Source organism: Acipenser ruthenus, chromosome 16, assembly GCF_902713425.1.
Source record: "Acipenser ruthenus chromosome 16, fAciRut3.2 maternal haplotype, whole genome shotgun sequence".
Lineage (NCBI taxonomy): Eukaryota > Metazoa > Chordata > Actinopteri > Acipenseriformes > Acipenseridae > Acipenser > Acipenser ruthenus.
Window position 1 is genome coordinate 1,342,715 of NC_081204.1, and position 19,112 is coordinate 1,361,826.

At 44.9% G+C, this 19,112-nt stretch overlaps 1 protein-coding gene across 1 annotated transcript in view; it reads left to right on the top strand.

The window, feature by feature from the left end:
- The window catches only part of LOC117963549 (semaphorin-3A-like), a 50,002-nt gene that overhangs the window by 10,870 nt on the left and 20,020 nt on the right, over positions 1 to 19,112 (top strand). Inside the window, exons 3-6 of the mRNA XM_058988296.1 lie at positions 7,358 to 7,512; positions 11,747 to 11,809; positions 12,339 to 12,458; positions 16,770 to 16,863. Of these exons, the coding sequence (XP_058844279.1) occupies positions 7,358 to 7,512; positions 11,747 to 11,809; positions 12,339 to 12,458; positions 16,770 to 16,863 (432 nt within the window). The remainder of the gene's footprint in view (positions 1 to 7,357; positions 7,513 to 11,746; positions 11,810 to 12,338; positions 12,459 to 16,769; positions 16,864 to 19,112) is intronic.

A 19,112-nucleotide genomic window follows, 5' to 3' on the forward strand; every position in this document is an offset into this window, starting at 1 on the left:
AATTTAAGGGCATGCTAACAGTTGGTAGCGTCATGCCAGTCATTAGGTGAAACAGCCGGTAGCAGCAGTAAATGGGACGTCAAATTATCAGTGACACAATCCAAAACCAATCGCTGAGTCTCTTCAGCATTAAGGGTGGCTGTCAGTCAGCTCATTGAGAATGCCGGAATTCTAGAACTCGCTCAGTCCTTTGTTGCTGACGGACATTCCGAGTCCATCACGTGACCTGTGCAGTTGTGTGTGACCTGCGGGAATGTGAGAGGTGAGTAGCAGTGTGACGTGGAGGTTTACTGGTTAACAGCAGCAGGGAGTCTGTGACACACAGGCCACCGCCGCTAATCCCTTATTACAGGCTCCAGAGATCTCTCAGATAGAGGGGTTAGGGTTAGGTCATCTTTGTTGTTAATAGTGGTCTTAGAAAGCTTTAGGATGGTGTTAACTTAACAAGGGATGCATACAAACTACTGCTGATAGTGCAGCTGCTTGGATTTTCATAATGTGTGGTCACGGTCTTCACAGTAACCCCCCCCCCCCCAGGTATAATTCATACTATTAGCACAATCTATGCACTGTTGCAACAACATTTTGCAGGTGGGTTTGAACGGGGCCACACCCCTCCAGATGAATGTGGGGTTCAGCATTTCTCTGCGGGGTGTTCGGACCCTGTAGCCTCTCTTTAAAATCAGCTCAGGCGGATGCTGGCAGTTATTATAGATGCTTGTTTTAGTTTAGAGCGAGTCCTCTGGAAGTGTTTTTTTGGAAAAGTAACTTTTCTTTGAACTCCTCCAGACCGCGAATGATTTATTTTATGTAAAGCAGAGAAAACACATTTTGTGACACAACCACATTTGTGGCCCCTGGACTCTGAAGTGGGTTAAGCATCACATTTTGGCATGCATGAACATGAACTTGTCTTCTTGAACTTGTCTTCATAGACGAACACACAAGAAAAATCAAACAAACACGCAGCAGCTTTTTAACTAATCCTATGACTTGCATTAAAAGCAGGATTTGTGCTGTTTAATACTGACTGGTACGAGGAAGCTGCCGTGATCCAGCTAAGGGATTCTTGCCAGTCTAGCACTGCATGTAGTCTCGGGACTGTTTCATAGAGTACTTAGAAACACACTCCGAGATCAAACAGCTCTTTGAAAAGTGAAAATAAACCTCTAACCCTCTCTCAAAGCGATCTTTAAAAGTACAGTCAACAAAACATTCTCTAAATGATCTTTAATCTTTAAATTATTCTGAGTATGGCATGTTTCTCCGCCCCGTGGCTGTGCCAACATTGGGTATCCACAACAGCAGGCAATGCCCGACCCATTATCTTGTTGCAAGTAAATATTGTGGCTTGGGGTGGTTTAAGGAGTAACGCAGCCCTTTAAATATCTACTCATATGTGGTTCTGAAACCCAGCATTCCCAGGGAAGCGTTTGGCCGATTAATTGAACATAAATGTTTACTCCTCTGAAACACAGAGCTGGTTTACAAACAAACGCACAGACCGAGCTCCCTGCGGCTGTGGAAGGGAGGAGAAGAGGGTTAGTAATGGATTTCAAATGGACTGTCTGAGCAGATCAGAGGCGAGTGGACACAGACTCTCATTGTGAGAATGAAGTTCTGTCTGCACATCGTTCAACATGTAAAGAGCTGGGGCTGGGTGCGTAAAACACTAGGTATTCAGTTTGAGAATAACACAAGGATACATTTCCCCTTAGCTGGGGTATTGACTCTTACGTTGCTTTCTTCAACACCCTTAAACTCACTAAGGGGAAATGTAACTGAAGGTCACGGAACCACAAGTCATGTGATCAGCTGTGCATTATATCAGATCTTTAGCAGATAGCTGTTTGTCAGCCGGCCACAAAATGGTTCCATGCAAAGCTTTAGCAGGGTTCGAATGGCCAGATTACGGGTGTGCTCATAGACAGGGAAGTCAGCTTCCACTGTGTCACCAGTCATGTGACTGATAGGGGATAGCGTCATGGCATCAGTCAGCATGCACAGGAACTCAAAAACAATGCAGGCAGATCGGTCCTGAGGAATGAAGGTGCGGCCACTTTATTAGGAACACACACTTTCCAATCAGCCGCGCCCGACTTTTAATCCCCCTGTATGTACATGACAGATGGATTTGCAAAGATTGTCCTCCACACTTTGCATGCTTGTTTCAGACAGTAACTCACAGATACACGTCATCCTAACAGTATCTCACAGGTCGAAGCTTTTTACCCTAAGCAGTGTTTTTGTTTTACTAATAACATTTCACAGTGCAGTAACCCAGTCTCCCGTTGCATCAAAGCCTTGCTGAACGTCGGCTGTGTTTGCAAGGCTCTGACAGATATTGATTTTGTGGGCTACGTCGATGTAAATAGCCCTGCAAGGATGCTAGACCATCCTTTTCACAGTGGATTACTTTGATTTACAGTGCTTTGATGCAGCCCACAAGGCTCACTTCTGTCGGTGTCTTGTAAATAGAGCAATTACTATAATTGAGATGTGAGACGGCTTGCCTTTTCAGTAAAGACTGTTTGATTGCGGCATGTCTGTAAACGATATCGCTCTTTGTCAAGAATAGAAAATAAGCATTAATAACCCTGAGATGGAAAAAAAAAAAAAGTTAAATACTATAAGCAGTCCCAGATTAGAATCAGGTGAGGACAGAGACACAGAGAAACAGTATTCTTTCATTCACAGAGCATGCAGTGTATTACATTGCTGCTTGATTTCACAAGTGATTTTCCCAAGTAGCACTAATCTTAGATCATCTTATTTTAAGTAAGGTCATCCAAAACTAGTGCTAATCAGGGTCTGTGCAATATATACCATACACTATACTGTACGAATTAAACAATATAGTGCTGGTATGTCAATAATATACAGCAAAATACATTTCAAATACACTGATAAAGATACCATTGTTGTTTCAGTGGATTATTGATGAGTATTGAAGAAAATAACACCCCAAAAACGACTATATATTGTTTTCAATATATAAAAAAGGAATGTGTCAGCCAGGTAGAAGGTGGTAATTGTCCTGGTGTTGCTGGCAAGGATCACAGATTGGTGACGGTAAAGTTACAGTTAAACTGGGAAATCGTATAACAGCTGGGTGAGTTCAACCAATTCTGCAATGGAAATGGCAGGTCATTAAAGGCAGGGTCAGGGATAATGAGCGTGCTCATTAAACCCACATTGCTCTCTTCTTCGTCTTTCAGCTGGGGATGCTTGTCCTGTTCTCTGCTCTTCAGCGCTGACTCAACCCCCGCAGCTACAACGTTAACTGATTGCCTTGGTTTGTCTTTCCAAGTCTTACATGTAAACATTGATGCAAAGCTGGGAGGCGTCTTTAAAAATGTCAAACTGCAGCAATGTCCTAGTCTGCTGAACGAGCATTTCATTTAAACATCAGGCCTCGAACTCGGTCAGGACGCTAATTCATTTATAATGCACTTTTGTAAATTAATTTAAAGGGAGTTCAGCTTTACATGCTGTAAAAATAAAGGAGTGCTTCTCTCAGGGTTAAAAGTCCGGTGACGGAGTAGTACTGGTCTGCATTTAGCTCAATGCAGTGGTTATTTTAGTGCCCCCTGGTCACTCCAGAGCTCCGGCCCAGGGTTAAAGGTGGCTGGCCCTGTCTTTGATCTGGCTGGCGGGAGGTTTCTGCGAGGGCAGCTCATTAGGGCTCAGAGGTTGTGTGCCGGGGAGTAAACAGGAAGGCCAATATCCGCTGCAGTCTGTCCCAGCCAGGCTGATTAACCCCTTACTCCTTAATGATGTCATTTGACGTCACCGGGTAGCATTCTCAAAGCAAGCAGGACAAGCCAAACTATTGTAGCAGCCCACGAAAGCAAATACCCCTTTCATCAAGAGGTTCGCTTCCAATCGGCTCCTAAAAAGTGTGGAAGTTAATTGCCATTGATTCGTACTCAATTGTAAAGGTGATGGAAGGACAGATTTTTAAAAATAAATTAACACATTAATGCACAGATTCATTTTAATGCCTGCCGACAAATACTTCTCAAAGGTAATTACTCGAAAAGTACAAGTCTTGGCACACCCCTATTTACAGTAGTACTTCAAAATATCAATGATATGATGTGGAAGGGTTTCTTATCAAACACCAGTTATCATTTTAAAGAAGAAAGGTGCCGTACGCGAGCCAAACCTTTCTAAATGCTGTGTAACATTTCATTGTACATGTGTATTATTAGCATGGCTAATCGCTGCTTTCCTTCTCCCTGGAGACAGGCAGGATTTAGATCTGTACAAGCCCTTGTATTAATTTAATTGAACACGCATGGCCCTGCGATGATTATGTCTTGAGCAGGAGCCAGCCAGATGCTGCAATGCTTCAACCCGCCGTCTTGCTCAAATATTTCACTCTGCAATCGTCAGGTCGAGCTTGGGGCTGCCTTCAGCTTACAGGTCCATGCCAACAAAAAAACGTTTAACGGTAATCGGGTCTGAAAAGAGTCCTCCCTTTGTGGTGTATTGTATGCTTCCTTCCTCCCCTGTCAATCCAGTGTCCCTCAGCGCATTGTAAACCCAACACCACAACCATCCTGCTAGGGCTCACAAAGCTACATTTGTGCTTTTATAGCGGAATGGGAAACCACTGTAAGGCCTTTGCTGATTTATACACAGATTCCCCCCAAATAGTCATCAAGCATGCATGAGTTCACAGCGGTTACCGGTATCCAAACTCAAGCGCTGTCCTGCATCCTGTGTTGTGCTTGATGCTGCTGCTGCTAGCACTGGAGTTAATGGAAAACAGAATTCCGTTCAGAATGCTTGGAATGTTCAGTTATATCAATGTTCTGACTCGGGGAGGGACTGAGCTGCAGCTCTGCTGGCTCTGTGATACCCAGTGCTTTGGAGCTGAGAGTCAAGGCACTCCACCAGGTGGGGGTTTAAAGAATAAAGCAGGTCCTGAATCCAGGGTCGTGGCTGCTGCTGAACACAGGGATCCCCTTGTCTTAATGTAATAAAGTCTGCATGAATGAGGTGACATAGTCTTGTTACACCAAGCCAGCAGTGAATGGAACTCCAATATCCTGCCGGTGTGTGTCTGGGCATGACCCTGGACCTCCTGCTTCATCTCACAGCTACCCTGCATGGCGAGTGTGTGTGTGGCACCGTGTCCCAGAGCTCTCGAGAGTCTCTTTCAGTTAAATTAAAGTGTGGGTGTTGCTGGGTGTTCCCCAAAAACAAGCAGTAGAGTCTTCAGGCTCGGGTGAGTTTGCAGTCTAGACACTAGAAAATCTTGCATTCACAGGAAAAATATATTTTATATATATTTATTTAAACCACCATGATAATGTTTTCCCGCAATGTTTGCCTTGTCGTCGAAAGTACAACTTGATATTCCTTTTGTAACCATCATGGGGATCCTGGTCTTCCAGACAGTCAAGGTTATTAACAGGATCGGAAGTTATCCTCATTTCTACTGAAAGTAAATAGCTCCTTGTGATTTCCTTCCCATGCAAAATCTTTTTTGTTTCAATCTTCCATAGATACCGTGTGCACCGTATCAGATTCCAGTGGAAATGCTTGACTTCTACAGTGTGCAGGAGCACAGTATATTAATGCTATCAGATATGTCCAGAACAAAGAAAGTGTATAAAAGACATGTACCTTTTGTATTTCAGTATATTTGATTGATGGTGCCAATCTGTGCTGTTTTAAGTAAAGCTGTACAGATACATTAGGGTTTTATTTTATATCACTCCTGCCATTCTTCTTGTGGTTGTTGTTGCAGGGATGCCAAGGTCAGAACAGCCAAAATGAATCAGATTAAAAAAGGAGGTTTGGGGAGTGTAGCTGGTGATGTGTGAAGAATGTGGTGGACCTATTGCTAAGGGGACGCTGCGTGACCCTGGTCAATCCTGGGACCCCGGTGTCGGGGAGGGGAGGGCAGGGCGGTTCTGCAGTGTCTGGCCAGCGTTTCCTCACAGCTCTGTTTATTGGGGTAATTTGTGTCTCTGAACGGTTCCAGCTGGTTCATCCTTCATTTTCCCAGTTCCCGTGTATCAGGGGAGCGTTGACCCGGACTGTCACTCTGGGAGCTGGATCTGGGGAGAGTGCTGCCACCTACAGGCGTCTCTATCTGAGCTGCAGGGATCCTTCTTATGATGTCATTGCTTTCCCTTATAAAAGTCTACCGCAGTAAAAGCACAGCATGGTGTAATAAAGCCAAGTGAAAGTCTGGGAAACGTATTTGCACAGCGTTCCCCCTTATCAGACAGCCCTTTATACCGCAGAACCTGTCATAACACAGCATGGTGGTGGCGCCATTTTACCCATGATGCCATTCGACTTGCACTTTCATTCTGGTTGTAATGCAGAACACAAATAGCCCGCTCTTGTAACTATGCTCCCGAGTACAGTGGCATGGAATTGGAGTGGTGTATTTTATACAAACTGGTGCGAGCCTCACACTGGACCAATAGCTTTGAGACTGACCAGCTTTCTCATTTGCTCTGTCTGCACCAAGCAGTTACAAGAGGGCTGCCTCCAGAGAGGGCTCTGCTGCCAGACCCCATTACAGGTGCTTTCACTGCTCCCATGCCTCTCGTTAATGAGAACGAGCCAATCAAAATCAGATTGGGGAATAATTGCAAGCAGCCCGTCAATTTGTCACTGAGAATGTGCCTGCCTTGTCACATGTACCCAGAGGGGCCTTGTCAATTCTCGTTTGAATCCAGCCTTCATTACGTTACGCCTGTTCTGGTCATAATTAGTGGACATCAGTCTGCAGCGCTGTCAAAGTGGAAAAAGCAATACATCATCCTGGGTGTCTCGAATCCTGTTCTGGAATCCATTCTCGATGAGCACACTGCCCTGACCATTGCCCTCCCCACCCGCCCTCTCTCCCTCTGTGCAAGGCCAGTGAGTTCATTCAGGTCCTGGGTGACAGTGATTAATGGTCGGGCGCTCATTCCAGGGTAAATGAGCCTGTAGGCAAAGCATTTATGCTATCCAGAAAGGTTCTATATTTGTAACATCATTTCCTGCACTAATTTCGTTGCATCCCAGCATGGGTGTAGACAACTCACAGTGGACTGTAGAATGCACAAGGAAATACTGGTTGTGTTTTTTCTTGAACCAGCAAGACCAGTCCCTGGGGACGTCATTCAACTATCTCTTGATGGCATTTTGTAAACTTCAGTAAACTTTCATTTTGCCAGGGCTATCTAATCTTGGTCATTTTGCAGAATTAAGGCGTTGTGAAAATGTATGTGGTATCCTGTAGAAATGTGTTGCTTGTGATCAGTATGACCAGCTGAAAGCCAGTGGTTTTTATGAATCCCCCCTTGCCCCCTCGCTCAGTGTCTGTGGTGGTGTGTCTCTGCAGAGCTGGTGCGCAATGGAAGGATGGTGCCTCTGCCCTTCAGTGCTGGGGATTTGCACTCCATCATCGTGGACGAAGACAGCAGGAAGCTGTACGCTGCCACCAAGGACCACCTGGTGTCCACGAATCTGGACAACATCAGCCACGGGCTCAAGAAGGTAGGCACAGCCTGTGTTGTTCTGGCAGTGAAACTTTTTTGTTTGGTTGCACGCTACAGATTCATAATAAAAGGTGTCCCTTAGGACAGAGGGTGTGTTCAGTCTACAGCAGGGGTGTGCAAACACTCGGAATTGCCTTTAAGAAGTATTTTGTTATCAGCAGGTATTCAATAAATCCTTTCATTAACGTGTTGGTTTCAAACCATGAAAAGCTGCCCTTCCTTCACTTTTACAACTGAGTACCAATCAACGACAATAATTTCTGCAGTGTTTTAAAAGCAGATTTGAAGAATATTTTCCTCTCATCCGGGGTGTACCAAAGCCAGAAACTGACTATGAAAAGAAACTTTGAGCTGCTAGGGCTAAGATGTGATTGTTTTAAACTAATTTCGTTTGTTTGTGCAGTATGCCACTGCGTCACCAGGACCTGCACACTGGCTGGTGATTCAGACTGTGGCTGTGCTGAGCATCTGGTGTTGCAGTTCTTTGGGAAATCGCTAAACAGCTGTGCCCTGGGACAGCCTCACCCAGCGCAGGACTCTTCTACTGGGGGATCACAGATAACCTCTCCCACCCAGCGCTGGGGAGCGCTAATTGGGCCCAAATCGCTCTTAATTTGTTGGGTAATAGAGCTGGCTGCTTCTCTCCCAGCGTTGCTGCTTGGAGTTTGGGGGGGGGGGGGTAATTTATATACTGTAGTAGTTAAGATGTTGATAAAGACCTTGTCGATATACTATACTTGACTTGATTTGACATTGCCCTGTTATAGTTCTATATATTTAAAATATGCCTATGTAGTGCTTTTGTTTTTAATGTATACCACAGTACATTCTCTGGCTCTTTTGGTTCCCCCACTTACCTCTAATTACACTGACCTCCCTTTCCACAGTCTTTAATTACTCCAGCCTTCAATTTCCCTGCTTGCAAGTATTACAGCCTTCCGTCACAAGTCTGTCATTACCTTTCTATTTGTTTTTATTTTTGCTTTCTAAGGCAGTATAATGTTCTCATCCATAATAGGCGGTTTGCCGTGTTTTACAAGTGACTGGGTTTGGGGTGGCTAGAACTCCCTCAAGTGATTTATTTTGTTCGGACTTTTTTATGAAGTGACTGTACATCTTGCTCTCATGCAACTTCATTGCAACAGTTCTTGCACTTCTACATATATATAAATATACACAGTATTTCTGTGCTTTCATAATTCGAGAGACAATAGCATTACCAGTGTTCTTTCCATTCCATTTATTATAGAGAACTGCATTCAAACTCAGCAAATGATCTTCAGTGGGAATGCTGAAGTGGCCCTACAATGGCAAGGCAATTCTAAGGCAGTTCCTCACGAAATGAAGTTATATCATTCAAAAAGGAACTCCTTTATTGAGAATACATGAGAACAGGGCAAACATTGTATTTTTTTCACACATGTAGCTAGGAGTCCTGTGAGGTTCCACTGTGATTTCCGACGGCATGTGTTAACATGCGGTTCCTAGATAAGTCAGGACCTTGAAGTTTTCTTGCGAACAGTGAGCTCAGATAAATCATGTGTGCTCTGTATCACTGCTCCAGCATGCCTGGTCATGGAATTTTAGCTTTAATACCCCCATACCTCGCCTGAAATGAATCTATTATTTAGTCATGGAGCGTTCCAGCGTTCTGCCTTCTTTGCTTTTACCAAGCCCTCTATTTCCCCTATTTTAACATTGTCTCGTAAAACGGGCTGCAGCCCCCGCTGTAAATAAGCAGCAAGCGTGCCTACCGGCAGACTAGTGCTCTCGACCCCCTGGCCTCTCCAATGAGGTGTGCTGCAGGCTGCTTCCCGAGCTGGATCCGGGTGTGCCGGGATTACTTCTACAGTTTTGTTCCGGAAGTCGTTTTCAGGTCTGCCTGTTTTTAGATTGAGTGGGAATTCTGTTGCGGAATTAGGATTTCAGTTTGGCTAGGGTTAGGGTTTCAGTAGCGCTACCTAAACACTGGCACTAGTTTGTCTTTTAATGGCTAACACATTGATTTATTGAATGGCTGTTACACTGGGGTGGGTGTATAATGCTTCTCTCTGGATCAGAGGGCACTGGAAGTCGAGTCAATGTTCAGAACAGATGGTCGGGAGCATTTTGCTATGCAATGTATGAAGTAGTTTAACAGATGTACCAGAAACATTAAAAAAAAAACAATTAGATTGGGCCCTGGGCTAATTGCATGCTAGCGAGGGTGGAGCATCAATGTAATATTGTTATATGAATGCAGGACCTAAGTAGCTAAGCTCAGTATTAGCTTGCTTTTTGAAACACTGCCATTTTCTCATGCAGCTGACAGTAAACCTTAATCAACGTCTAATAAAACTTTGTGTGGATTGATTAACTGCACCGTTAATAACAATAGATTATCAGAGTGGTTTATGGCTCCTGCAGCTCATACATGAGCTGTTTTATTTGCTGTGCATGTGGGCACTCGCTGTTCCTATTTTATTATGTGTCAATTAAACGGGTAATTGCATAGCAATTAAATAGCTATTTATGCCATGCAAAATATTACCCAAAACTAAAGTGGTGCTTATACTGAGTTTATACACCCATATAAAATATAGTGCAGTTCAAATGATATACTACAGGAGATACTATAGGAAGCCATAGTGTTTGTGGATGGTACTGTTATATTTATATGGGTAGTCTTTAAAGGGCACGGGTGCAGAAAGACAGGCCAGGATTTTCAGTGACGGGACAGCTGAGAGAATTCGAATACTGAGTTTATATTTTAAATGAGCCCCAACCCTAATCTTAATTAAGGTTAGGGTTAGGGTTAGGGTTAGGGTTAGGGTTTGTTTGAAAGACTCTAGTACGGTGAATAGCACATTACCGGTAGCCTATCTTTCCCAGTTGCTCAGGGAATGGGCTATGGAGTGCAGCCAGACCTCCAGACCTCTGCTCTTCCAAAATATTCCAGTCTTCTTCCTGCCGGAATGTTTTCGCAGGGCGCCGTTCAAAGGTAGCAATACACTAACTAACACTAATGTGGGCGTTTAAAGGGACAAAACTTGGAACGGGCCGGGCAGGGCAGGCAGCTGAACAAACACGTTGCATCTTCAGAGGAAGACCAGTCAGAGGTAATTCAATTACAGAGCTGTCTGAGAGGAGAAACCCAACACCCTGCTATCCTGCCCTGGTAGCTGACTTGTCCCCCTAATACATTGACAAAGGATCAGTCTGTACCCCCCTCCGTTATGATAACAAGCTCTCTGTGTTATCCCTCTCTGTTGTTGGCTCTTCTTCCTCTGCACTGGGCGGTTGTAGTAATCATTCCTAGCCGAGTTCAGCTGTGGTGATGGCATTCCTCTGTGTGCCTGCCCAGCCCTGGTTCTGTGTGGAGTGCCCCCCACTGTCTCCATGGTCTGAGGTATTCAGCCACTGTTCTTCCAAAACCCATTCTATTTTAACCAGCTAAACAGATGGTGGATTGGAACACCACATCCCTTCTGCTTGCTACAATCCTGCTGGCGTTTTCCATCCCCTGTTGATTTGTGCATTGATTACTGGGGGTGTAGCGATTCATGATACTTTTACTTCATGATACATCGAATGGTAATGGAGGTATGCATCCTTCTGATCCTGAGACAAGACCTAAAGCACAGCAGCACAGCTCACTGTAGCTCCCCAAGTGGTTCCTGATTGAAGAATGGGTGTGTTTTATAACTGGAGGAGGACGGGGGAGTCGCCGGCTTGATGAAGAGGGCTTGGCGACTATCATGATGTCTTTGTTGTTGTTGCTGGGGTCTGGGCAGGCAGACGTGTCACAAATGGTCAGAAGTCAAGAGGTTAACACCCCTTTTATGGATTATTTAGAGTCACACAGTGCACCTCAATGCCAGGGCATCGACCTCTCTATTTCAGTAAGGCTGAGCTTGAGTAAATAAGAAATGCCAGCATACAGTGTAATGACTCTCCTCCTAGCGGCTGATGAGTTAATAATACTGATATCAGCCTCAGACACGCACTCGCCTCTCCACGACAGAGCTGGCTCTTTAGCTGAATGGTAAGTCTTTCGTCTTTGAACTGTATGGTTTGTGGTTCGCGTCCAGCCCTTGTCTTTCCATGCAATTCAGTGGGCTGAGATGCCAATTCACGGCTCTTATGCTGAAGTCAGTATTATGAACTCGTCAGCCGCTAGGAGGAGATTCATTACACAAACATTTAATCTGACTGATAACCGGGTGCATTAATCAACCTTTCTGTGTCCGCAGCTCTACTGGCCAGCAACTTCTGACCGCATTGAGGAGTGTAAGATGGCAGGGAAAGATCCAGAGGTTTGTACATCTTCTCATTCATCATCTGTTTTCTGAGGGCATTTACTGTACATTTAAGGAATGACATATGAAGACGTTTACTGATCGTTCGACACGCTTGAAGTCGTCAGAAGCAGCAGGTGACAAGGACTGAGGCATCTAATATTCACATGACTTTTTTTCAGGAATGATTTTTTGGAGATTCTGTTTGGTTAAATGATGTTTTGAAATACAAGTAAAAACAGGTTTTATGATCAAAATGGGGTTTTAAAAAATCCTTAAAACGGCCCTTAAAGCCTTGTGAACAGGGACCGCAAACACAAACCCTGAATGTAGGTACTGTGTAGTGACTCGGGACAGCGACTGTGGGTGGTCTGGAGCAGTCCTGTCTGTATACAGATGCACTGTAAGAAAACTATCTATCTATCTATCTATCTATCTATCTATCTATCTATCTATCTATCTATCTATCTATCTATCTATCTATCTATCTATATATATATATATATATATATATATATGTGTGTGTGTGTGTGTTTTGCTTCAACAGCTGGACTGTGCTAATTTCCTGCGGGTTCTCCACCTCTATAACCAGACCCACCTGTATGTGTGCGGGACGGGAGCCTTCCACCCGCGCTGTGCCTACATCCACACTGCCCTCTTCGACCGGGTAAGTACCATCATCCATGCCCCCACCCACCCACCCCACCCTCAGGCACTGCATGGCAAACCTCTGCTGTTTTGTACAGCCCAAGTGACCAGACTGCCATAGACACATTGCATCCCCACCCCTGCCAGGTAGATTTGTGCAAAGAACACATAGGAAGGTCCCTGCAATAGAAATGTAAAGACAATTGTTGCCGTTGCTAACTCAGATCAGTCACCATACTGGACCAGGCACACCTTAAAAAGGTGCCGTATTATTGGGCTGGGTTATGGGAGCTAGGCGGCCTCTCAAACCAGCCACAATTCCTCTCTTCCTACCTTCCTTTCTTTTTTATTTGTATTTTTTTTTTTACCGTACCACAAGGAAGCAGTTTTCTAGATTAAGTCTTGAGATCAAGGGCAATACAAGGCAGACTGTTGTGTGTCTAAGGTGACAAACGATGCACTGTACTGGTGTATGTTTTTAATCCAGTTCCTTAAACAAGCCCTGCATTACAGAATAGCACAGATGTTGCAATTCGACGCTCACTCTTTGAAGTTAAACATCCTGCTACAGAGGGCTGTGAAGCCAGGGTGCTGTGGACTGCACGACTCCTTCAGATCTGCACCTTGTTAGGATGCTGAGAATATAGAAGGACATGTTGATGAAATAAATGAAGTGAATCATTCACAGATTTTCACTGCTTTTTACCAAGGGCTGTCTTGAAAAGCCTTTTTAAAATGTGCCGCGTGTGTTCTCGTTCCAGCTCATCATTTTTATAAATTACTTGTAATATGTTCTGGTGAGGATAAGAGGCACGGAACATTCTGAGGGTTGATGTGTGCCGGGGTCAGGGATGAACACAACACATTGAATACATCTGCGGTAATCCCACTTCAGACTGTGGGACACACTCAGTGGAATGAAATATTCTGCGCTACTGGATTTGTTTAAGATGTCAATTATTATTGTTATTTTTTTTCATTTCTGTATTTTTGGGATTTTTTTTTTATTTTGGTCTGAACTTTTTCATTCAGGATTTCGTCTAGAAAGAATTTAAACCAGTGTTAGACGACGACGGCAGCCTCCTCCTTAATATCATAACCTAGAATCGAACCCTGGTCGTCTGGTACACAGACCAACGTGCGGTGCCACTTCTTGCTGAGATGAAAGAACCAACCCTACTGTAGTTCATCCCATTCTGTTGTCTGGTTTGAATGAATGCAAATCAGAATTGAATATGAATTGTTATACAAACTACTGTGAGTTGTAGTGTTTACTTACTGTTTCATATTCAATGCTAGTACTGTCGACACAAAGTATAATAACGTATATCATATACTGTACCGTAGATTTGATGTCACATACAGTATAAAGTATAACAGTTTACCCCCCCCCCCCCCCCCCTTCCTTTTTAATCACTGTGCTGTTTTATTTAACTCTCTGGCACCGTTTCACTCAGGCTGAATGTCCGCGTCCACTGCAGTCTGAGCAGTGACGTCACAGCGTCCTGTTTAACACTGTGCACACATCACCAGCAGCCAATCAGAGACCGGCACAGCCACTCTTCTGCAGCTGCTGAAACCTTGGTGGACTGACCTTGAAGTTTAGTAACACCCCATCAAAAAAAAAAGTCACCTTGGAAATGGAAAACTAAATAAAGCTAAATCTCTAACAGAGGCAACTCATTTTTTTTATTTTATTATCCACGCTGACTGGAAATTGTATCTCTAAAAAACAAAAGTAAATAGTATGAAGTGTTAGACTTCAATCTTCAGCTCAGCCGCAGTGTAAGTAGACGCTGTGAGGTGTTCTCATCATCTCCCTCCGGAACTGCAAACGCTACATGACATCTTCTGTGTGATCTTCATTCATTTTGAGTCTGGTAATATAATCATCATATCCACTCTTGAAGTGTGTTGCAGGGGGACAGGCTTATGGTTACACTCTGGTGTACGTTGAGTTAGACATGATTCTGAGAGCTCTGCTGAGGTCACAGGGAGGGCTTTATGCTTCTGAAACACCAGTCACTGAAAATGAAGAAGAAGGAGAAGAAGAAGAAGAAGATATGTGATATTCCCAGCTCTGACCCAAGCTAAGCTGCCCTTCTTTTACTAAGTATTGTCCACTAAATATAGGAAGATAATTTACATTTTCTATTGAACATATTATTTAGTTTTCAGTTGAAGAAGGTGGAGTAACATTTATTGGCACTGTCCGCACGTGGTGAGTGGTTGCACAAGAGCGACGTCAACAACAGGAGATGCAGAGTAACGCCCGTGTGGGTGCCTTTTATTATTACAATCAAACAAAAATAAACACCCTGAACAGAACTAGCCCTGGTGAAGCTCAGGCTGAAAATAGAAATAATAAACTAACAAGTCCCGAACACTTTCACACGCTCCAAAACAAAGAATCTTTCACACAGCTGGTGCAACAGGGTCAGGCAGCACGGCACAGGGGTCCTCACTCAGCAGCTTCTCTACGGAGCGTGGATCTCTGCGCTGATCCTTCACGTCACTCCTTCTAGTCTGCAACAATGTAAGCACAAAGCTGGCTGCAAAAACACAATGCGGCCCAACACTCGAGCGCAAACGCCCCAAAACTGTTCTCCTACATACTGCCAGGCTCCTCCTCACAATCTGCACTGCCAATCAATGTACACTGCACCAAAATCTAGCCAATCAGTGCACACTGCAGTACTGACCACGAGGAGTATACCTGACAGTACAACAGCTTCAGGTCCTACCTGCCCTCGAGCGCAGCGCCCTCACAGGTCGAGAGGGAGATTCATTCTCTCCCTGTCACAGCATTTATAAAAATGATCCAAGCACAAAACACATTAGCCTGCTCTCTCTGCCTGCTCTGAAACCGCCTCGCCCCTAGCCTTGGCTCACTGTGCACCTTCACGTGCCAATAAATAGTCTCACAGACCTTGAATCCATCTTCACGTTTGCACAGCAGGCAGGTTGTCAGCTCGCTGCCGTGTGAAGAACAAGGGGGTTTGCTGTGCGTGTTCTGAAGTGTCCAGAAATCTGGAATAAACCCAAACCCCATCTGTGTTCAATAATGATCTTTCAGTGCTCGAGATTTCAGAGAGAACCCTCTCCGAGGGTCAGATACATACCGCTGGCTTCAATAACCGGCTCACAAATTCTGAACTTCAAACCCAATCGCAAAGCCTTTCTGTTTAGAGAACACACAAACAAACAAACACCTCCTTCACTCTATTCATCTGAACATGCAGAACACAGACAGGCCAGCTCGCTGCACCTTGTTATCAGAGCTTAGAGACACATTTAGATCATGATTATTTTGATATATTTCGTTTTATCCATGGGCCAGTTTCACGGGCCTGGTCTTAAATAGACTGTAATTGGACATTTGCTAGCCAATACAATTTGAATGCCCTGTTACCAAAGCCACAATGCTTATATGTGGGGGGGTTGTCCATGTGTAGTCCAGTGGTCAGGGTTTCTATGCAGGATTTCTATAAAGGTTACCACTTCAGGAGCACCCTGGAGACTGTCTGGATGGGACACGTTGGTCCAGGCTTGTCATTGAGAGCCTTCTGCTTTATCAGGTCTAGTGGACATGACACGTCACACAATCACATGCAAACTTTGCAGATCTTTTTTCATTTGATCTACTGGACAGTACATCCCCTGGCTGTGTGCAGTCAGTGCAGGTACTGTAAGCCAAAATCCCCAGTCAGAAGTAGAACCCGATGACACCTGTCACAATCACGGATTGTCAGAAACTCATGCAATGGGTGTTGACTTGTTCTGTTTCCTCTGGAGTGGCCGACCTGGCATGAGTTATGTACAGACAATGTGGGTGCTTAATTCAGAGCGTTGATAAATGGCATTGACCTGAAGAACTTGCATTGCTCACATTTTTAATGCGTTTCATTACAAGCCAAAAGCGTTTCAGTCTAGACTGTGTCCATTAGCTTTCGGAACAAAACAAAAAAAAAAAAGCTAAACTGATCAAGTGTGTGTTTCCTGTGATGAATATACTCCTTGAGAGACCCAGGTGCAGTCACAGTCCTCCTGTGATGATGTAATCCAGAAATGATCCTTAATAACTGCTTTTTCAGCACCTGTTATTAATAAAGTATTTGAATGGTTGCTAATTACTGTGCAGTTAAAGAGCTCCTTTCTATCATTTCAATGAAGGGGTGGTGTAATGCAGTCCCCCAAGGTTTGCAGTGTTTGATTCAGGGGATAGCATCTACAGTACAAAACAAATTGATTCATTTTGCTCTGCTCCACCTTGCAATACTGAGTGACCCTCCTCCTTCCCCTCCCTAACCTCACCGTGTTCTTCCCCCAGAGCGAGAGGCTGGTCCTGGGCCCAGGGCAGACGGAGTGTGGGAAGGGGAAGTGCCCGTATGACCCACGACAGAGGACAGCCACCGACATGACCGGTGAGTGGGAGCGAGAGAGTGTGTGAAGGAGCCTGTGCTCTGAGATCAGCCAGCTTCTCTTTAGGGAGCGGGTCTGTCAGTGTGAGAGTGTGTGTGAAGGAGCCTGTGCTCTGAGATCAGCCAGCTTCTCTTTAGGGAGCGGGTCTGTCAGTGAGAGTGTGTGTGAAGGAGCCTGTGCTCTGAGATCAGCCAGCTTCTCTTTAGGGAGCGGGTCTGTCAGTGTGAGAGTGTGTGTGAAGGAGCCTGTGCTCTGAGATCAGCCAGCTTCTCTTTAGGGAGCGGATCTGTCAGTGTGAGAGTGTGTGTGAAGGAGCCTGTGCTCTGAGATCAGCCAGCTTCTCTTTAGGGAGCGGATCTGTCAGTGTGAGAGTGTGTGTGAAGGAGCCTGTGCTCTGAGATCAGCCAGCTTCTCTTTAGGGAGCGGGTCTGTCAGTGTGAGAGTGTGTGTGAAGGAGCCTGTGCTCTGAGATCAGCCAGCTTCTCTTTAGGGAGCGGGTCTGTCAGTGTGAGAGTGTGTGTGAAGGAGCCTGTGCTCTGAGATCAGCCAGCTTCTCTTTAGGGAGCGGGTCTGTCAGTGTGAGAGTGTGTGTGAAGGAGCCTGTGCTCTGAGATCAGCCAGCTTCTCTTTAGGGAGCGGATCTGTCAGTGTGAGAGTGTGTGTGAAGGAGCCTGTGCTCTGAGATCAGCCAGCTTGTTCTTAGGGAGCGGGTCTGTCAGTGTGAGAGTGTGTGTGAAGGAGCCTGTGCTCTGAGATCAGCCAGCTTGTTCTTAGGGAGCGGGTCTGTCAGTGTGAGAGTGTGTGTGCATCCCAGATGAAAATCTGAAACCCTGTTTGCTTTGGAGGCCTTGCGGAGTGTGCCTGTCTGTTTTACTACTTCAGTTCAACAGTAGCTGTCTGTCACCATGGCTGCCCTTCCCAGCATCACTATTTTCATTAGCTTTGGCCAGGAAATGTTTTTTTCTAAAGATTACCTCGTTGTTTACTATAGATCGAATACTCTGACTTCCAGCACAGCAATATATATATCTCTTACAGCAGTATCCTACTTCAGACGTTCAAATGTGTGTTTATTGCGTTTAACCTGTTAACCCCTTCATGGTCTGACTGTTTCATGGCTGATTGACTGGCCGTGCTCTCATGCCTATTGAAAAGCACGTTTCCAGGTCTTTCCTGATGGCTGTGGAAGACACAGCAGCTTCTCGCTGCAGCACGCTCCTGGTCACGCTGTTCTTTTGGCAAACGTTATTGGAGCACACCTCAGGAGTGTTTTCTGTCTTCGTGATTTCCGCTTGATTTTTTTTTTTTCTCTCTGTGGAAGCGTTTGCTCTGCGCTGTGCTGTAGGTGAGGATCGACCACCAGTACAGATCCACACATCAATCACAGCGGGGGAAGTGCCCAGCAGCTAGCCTGGAGATCCGTGGGGTTAAATCTCAGCTCAGCCCAGATACAGACAGGCTAACCTCCCTGGCATTTAACTCATGTACATTAACTCAATACAGTCAAGAGATATGCCATGCATATGTGTGTCTATCATTATACTTCCATTTGACATGGTAGCCCACTGTCAGGCAGTCACCAGGGTTAGAATATTGACTGCATCTCCTTCTAATCCGTCCTGATCATGTCATATGCCGACTGGCGCCCCCTGTGGTCATATGTGAAACTGACCGGCTTTACAGTCCCGTATACAAATCTGTGTTTGTGGACTGACACATGTCAGTATTCCAGTAAAGACTGCCTTAGCCATGCCTGTTTTCCTTGTATTCTGAGGAATAGGTTTGGAATGCAGTGAATACTGAGTGCAGGCAGGCTCTCCCTATTAGGACATGTTTATCTGCAGAAAGTCTGAAGCTGTTGTCTCGTACTCGCCCATGCTGGCTTCACAGTAAAGGCATCCCATTTATTTTTAGGGAAACAGATTCCCTTTGTGATTGGAGAGGAAACCAGATTGATGGGGCAATTTGTTTTCCGAGCAGCTTGGAAGATGAACACAGCTATACGGTTTCATTAGGGAAATTAATTTCAGAAAGCTGAGCATTTGGCTGTGAGGGAGTTCTGCTTCATAGTCTGCTCGGAGAAACAGAAATGAGATCTTGACGGCTTGACTGTGTGCTTATATACATTCATTAACTGTAACCTCTGCTTGGTTTGACCCTCACTGCAGGGAAATCGGACTGGTTCGAAGAGCTTGCTGCAATATTTTGTTTAACTTAATCTTTGTTTGACAAACCGCTTTTGAAAGTATAC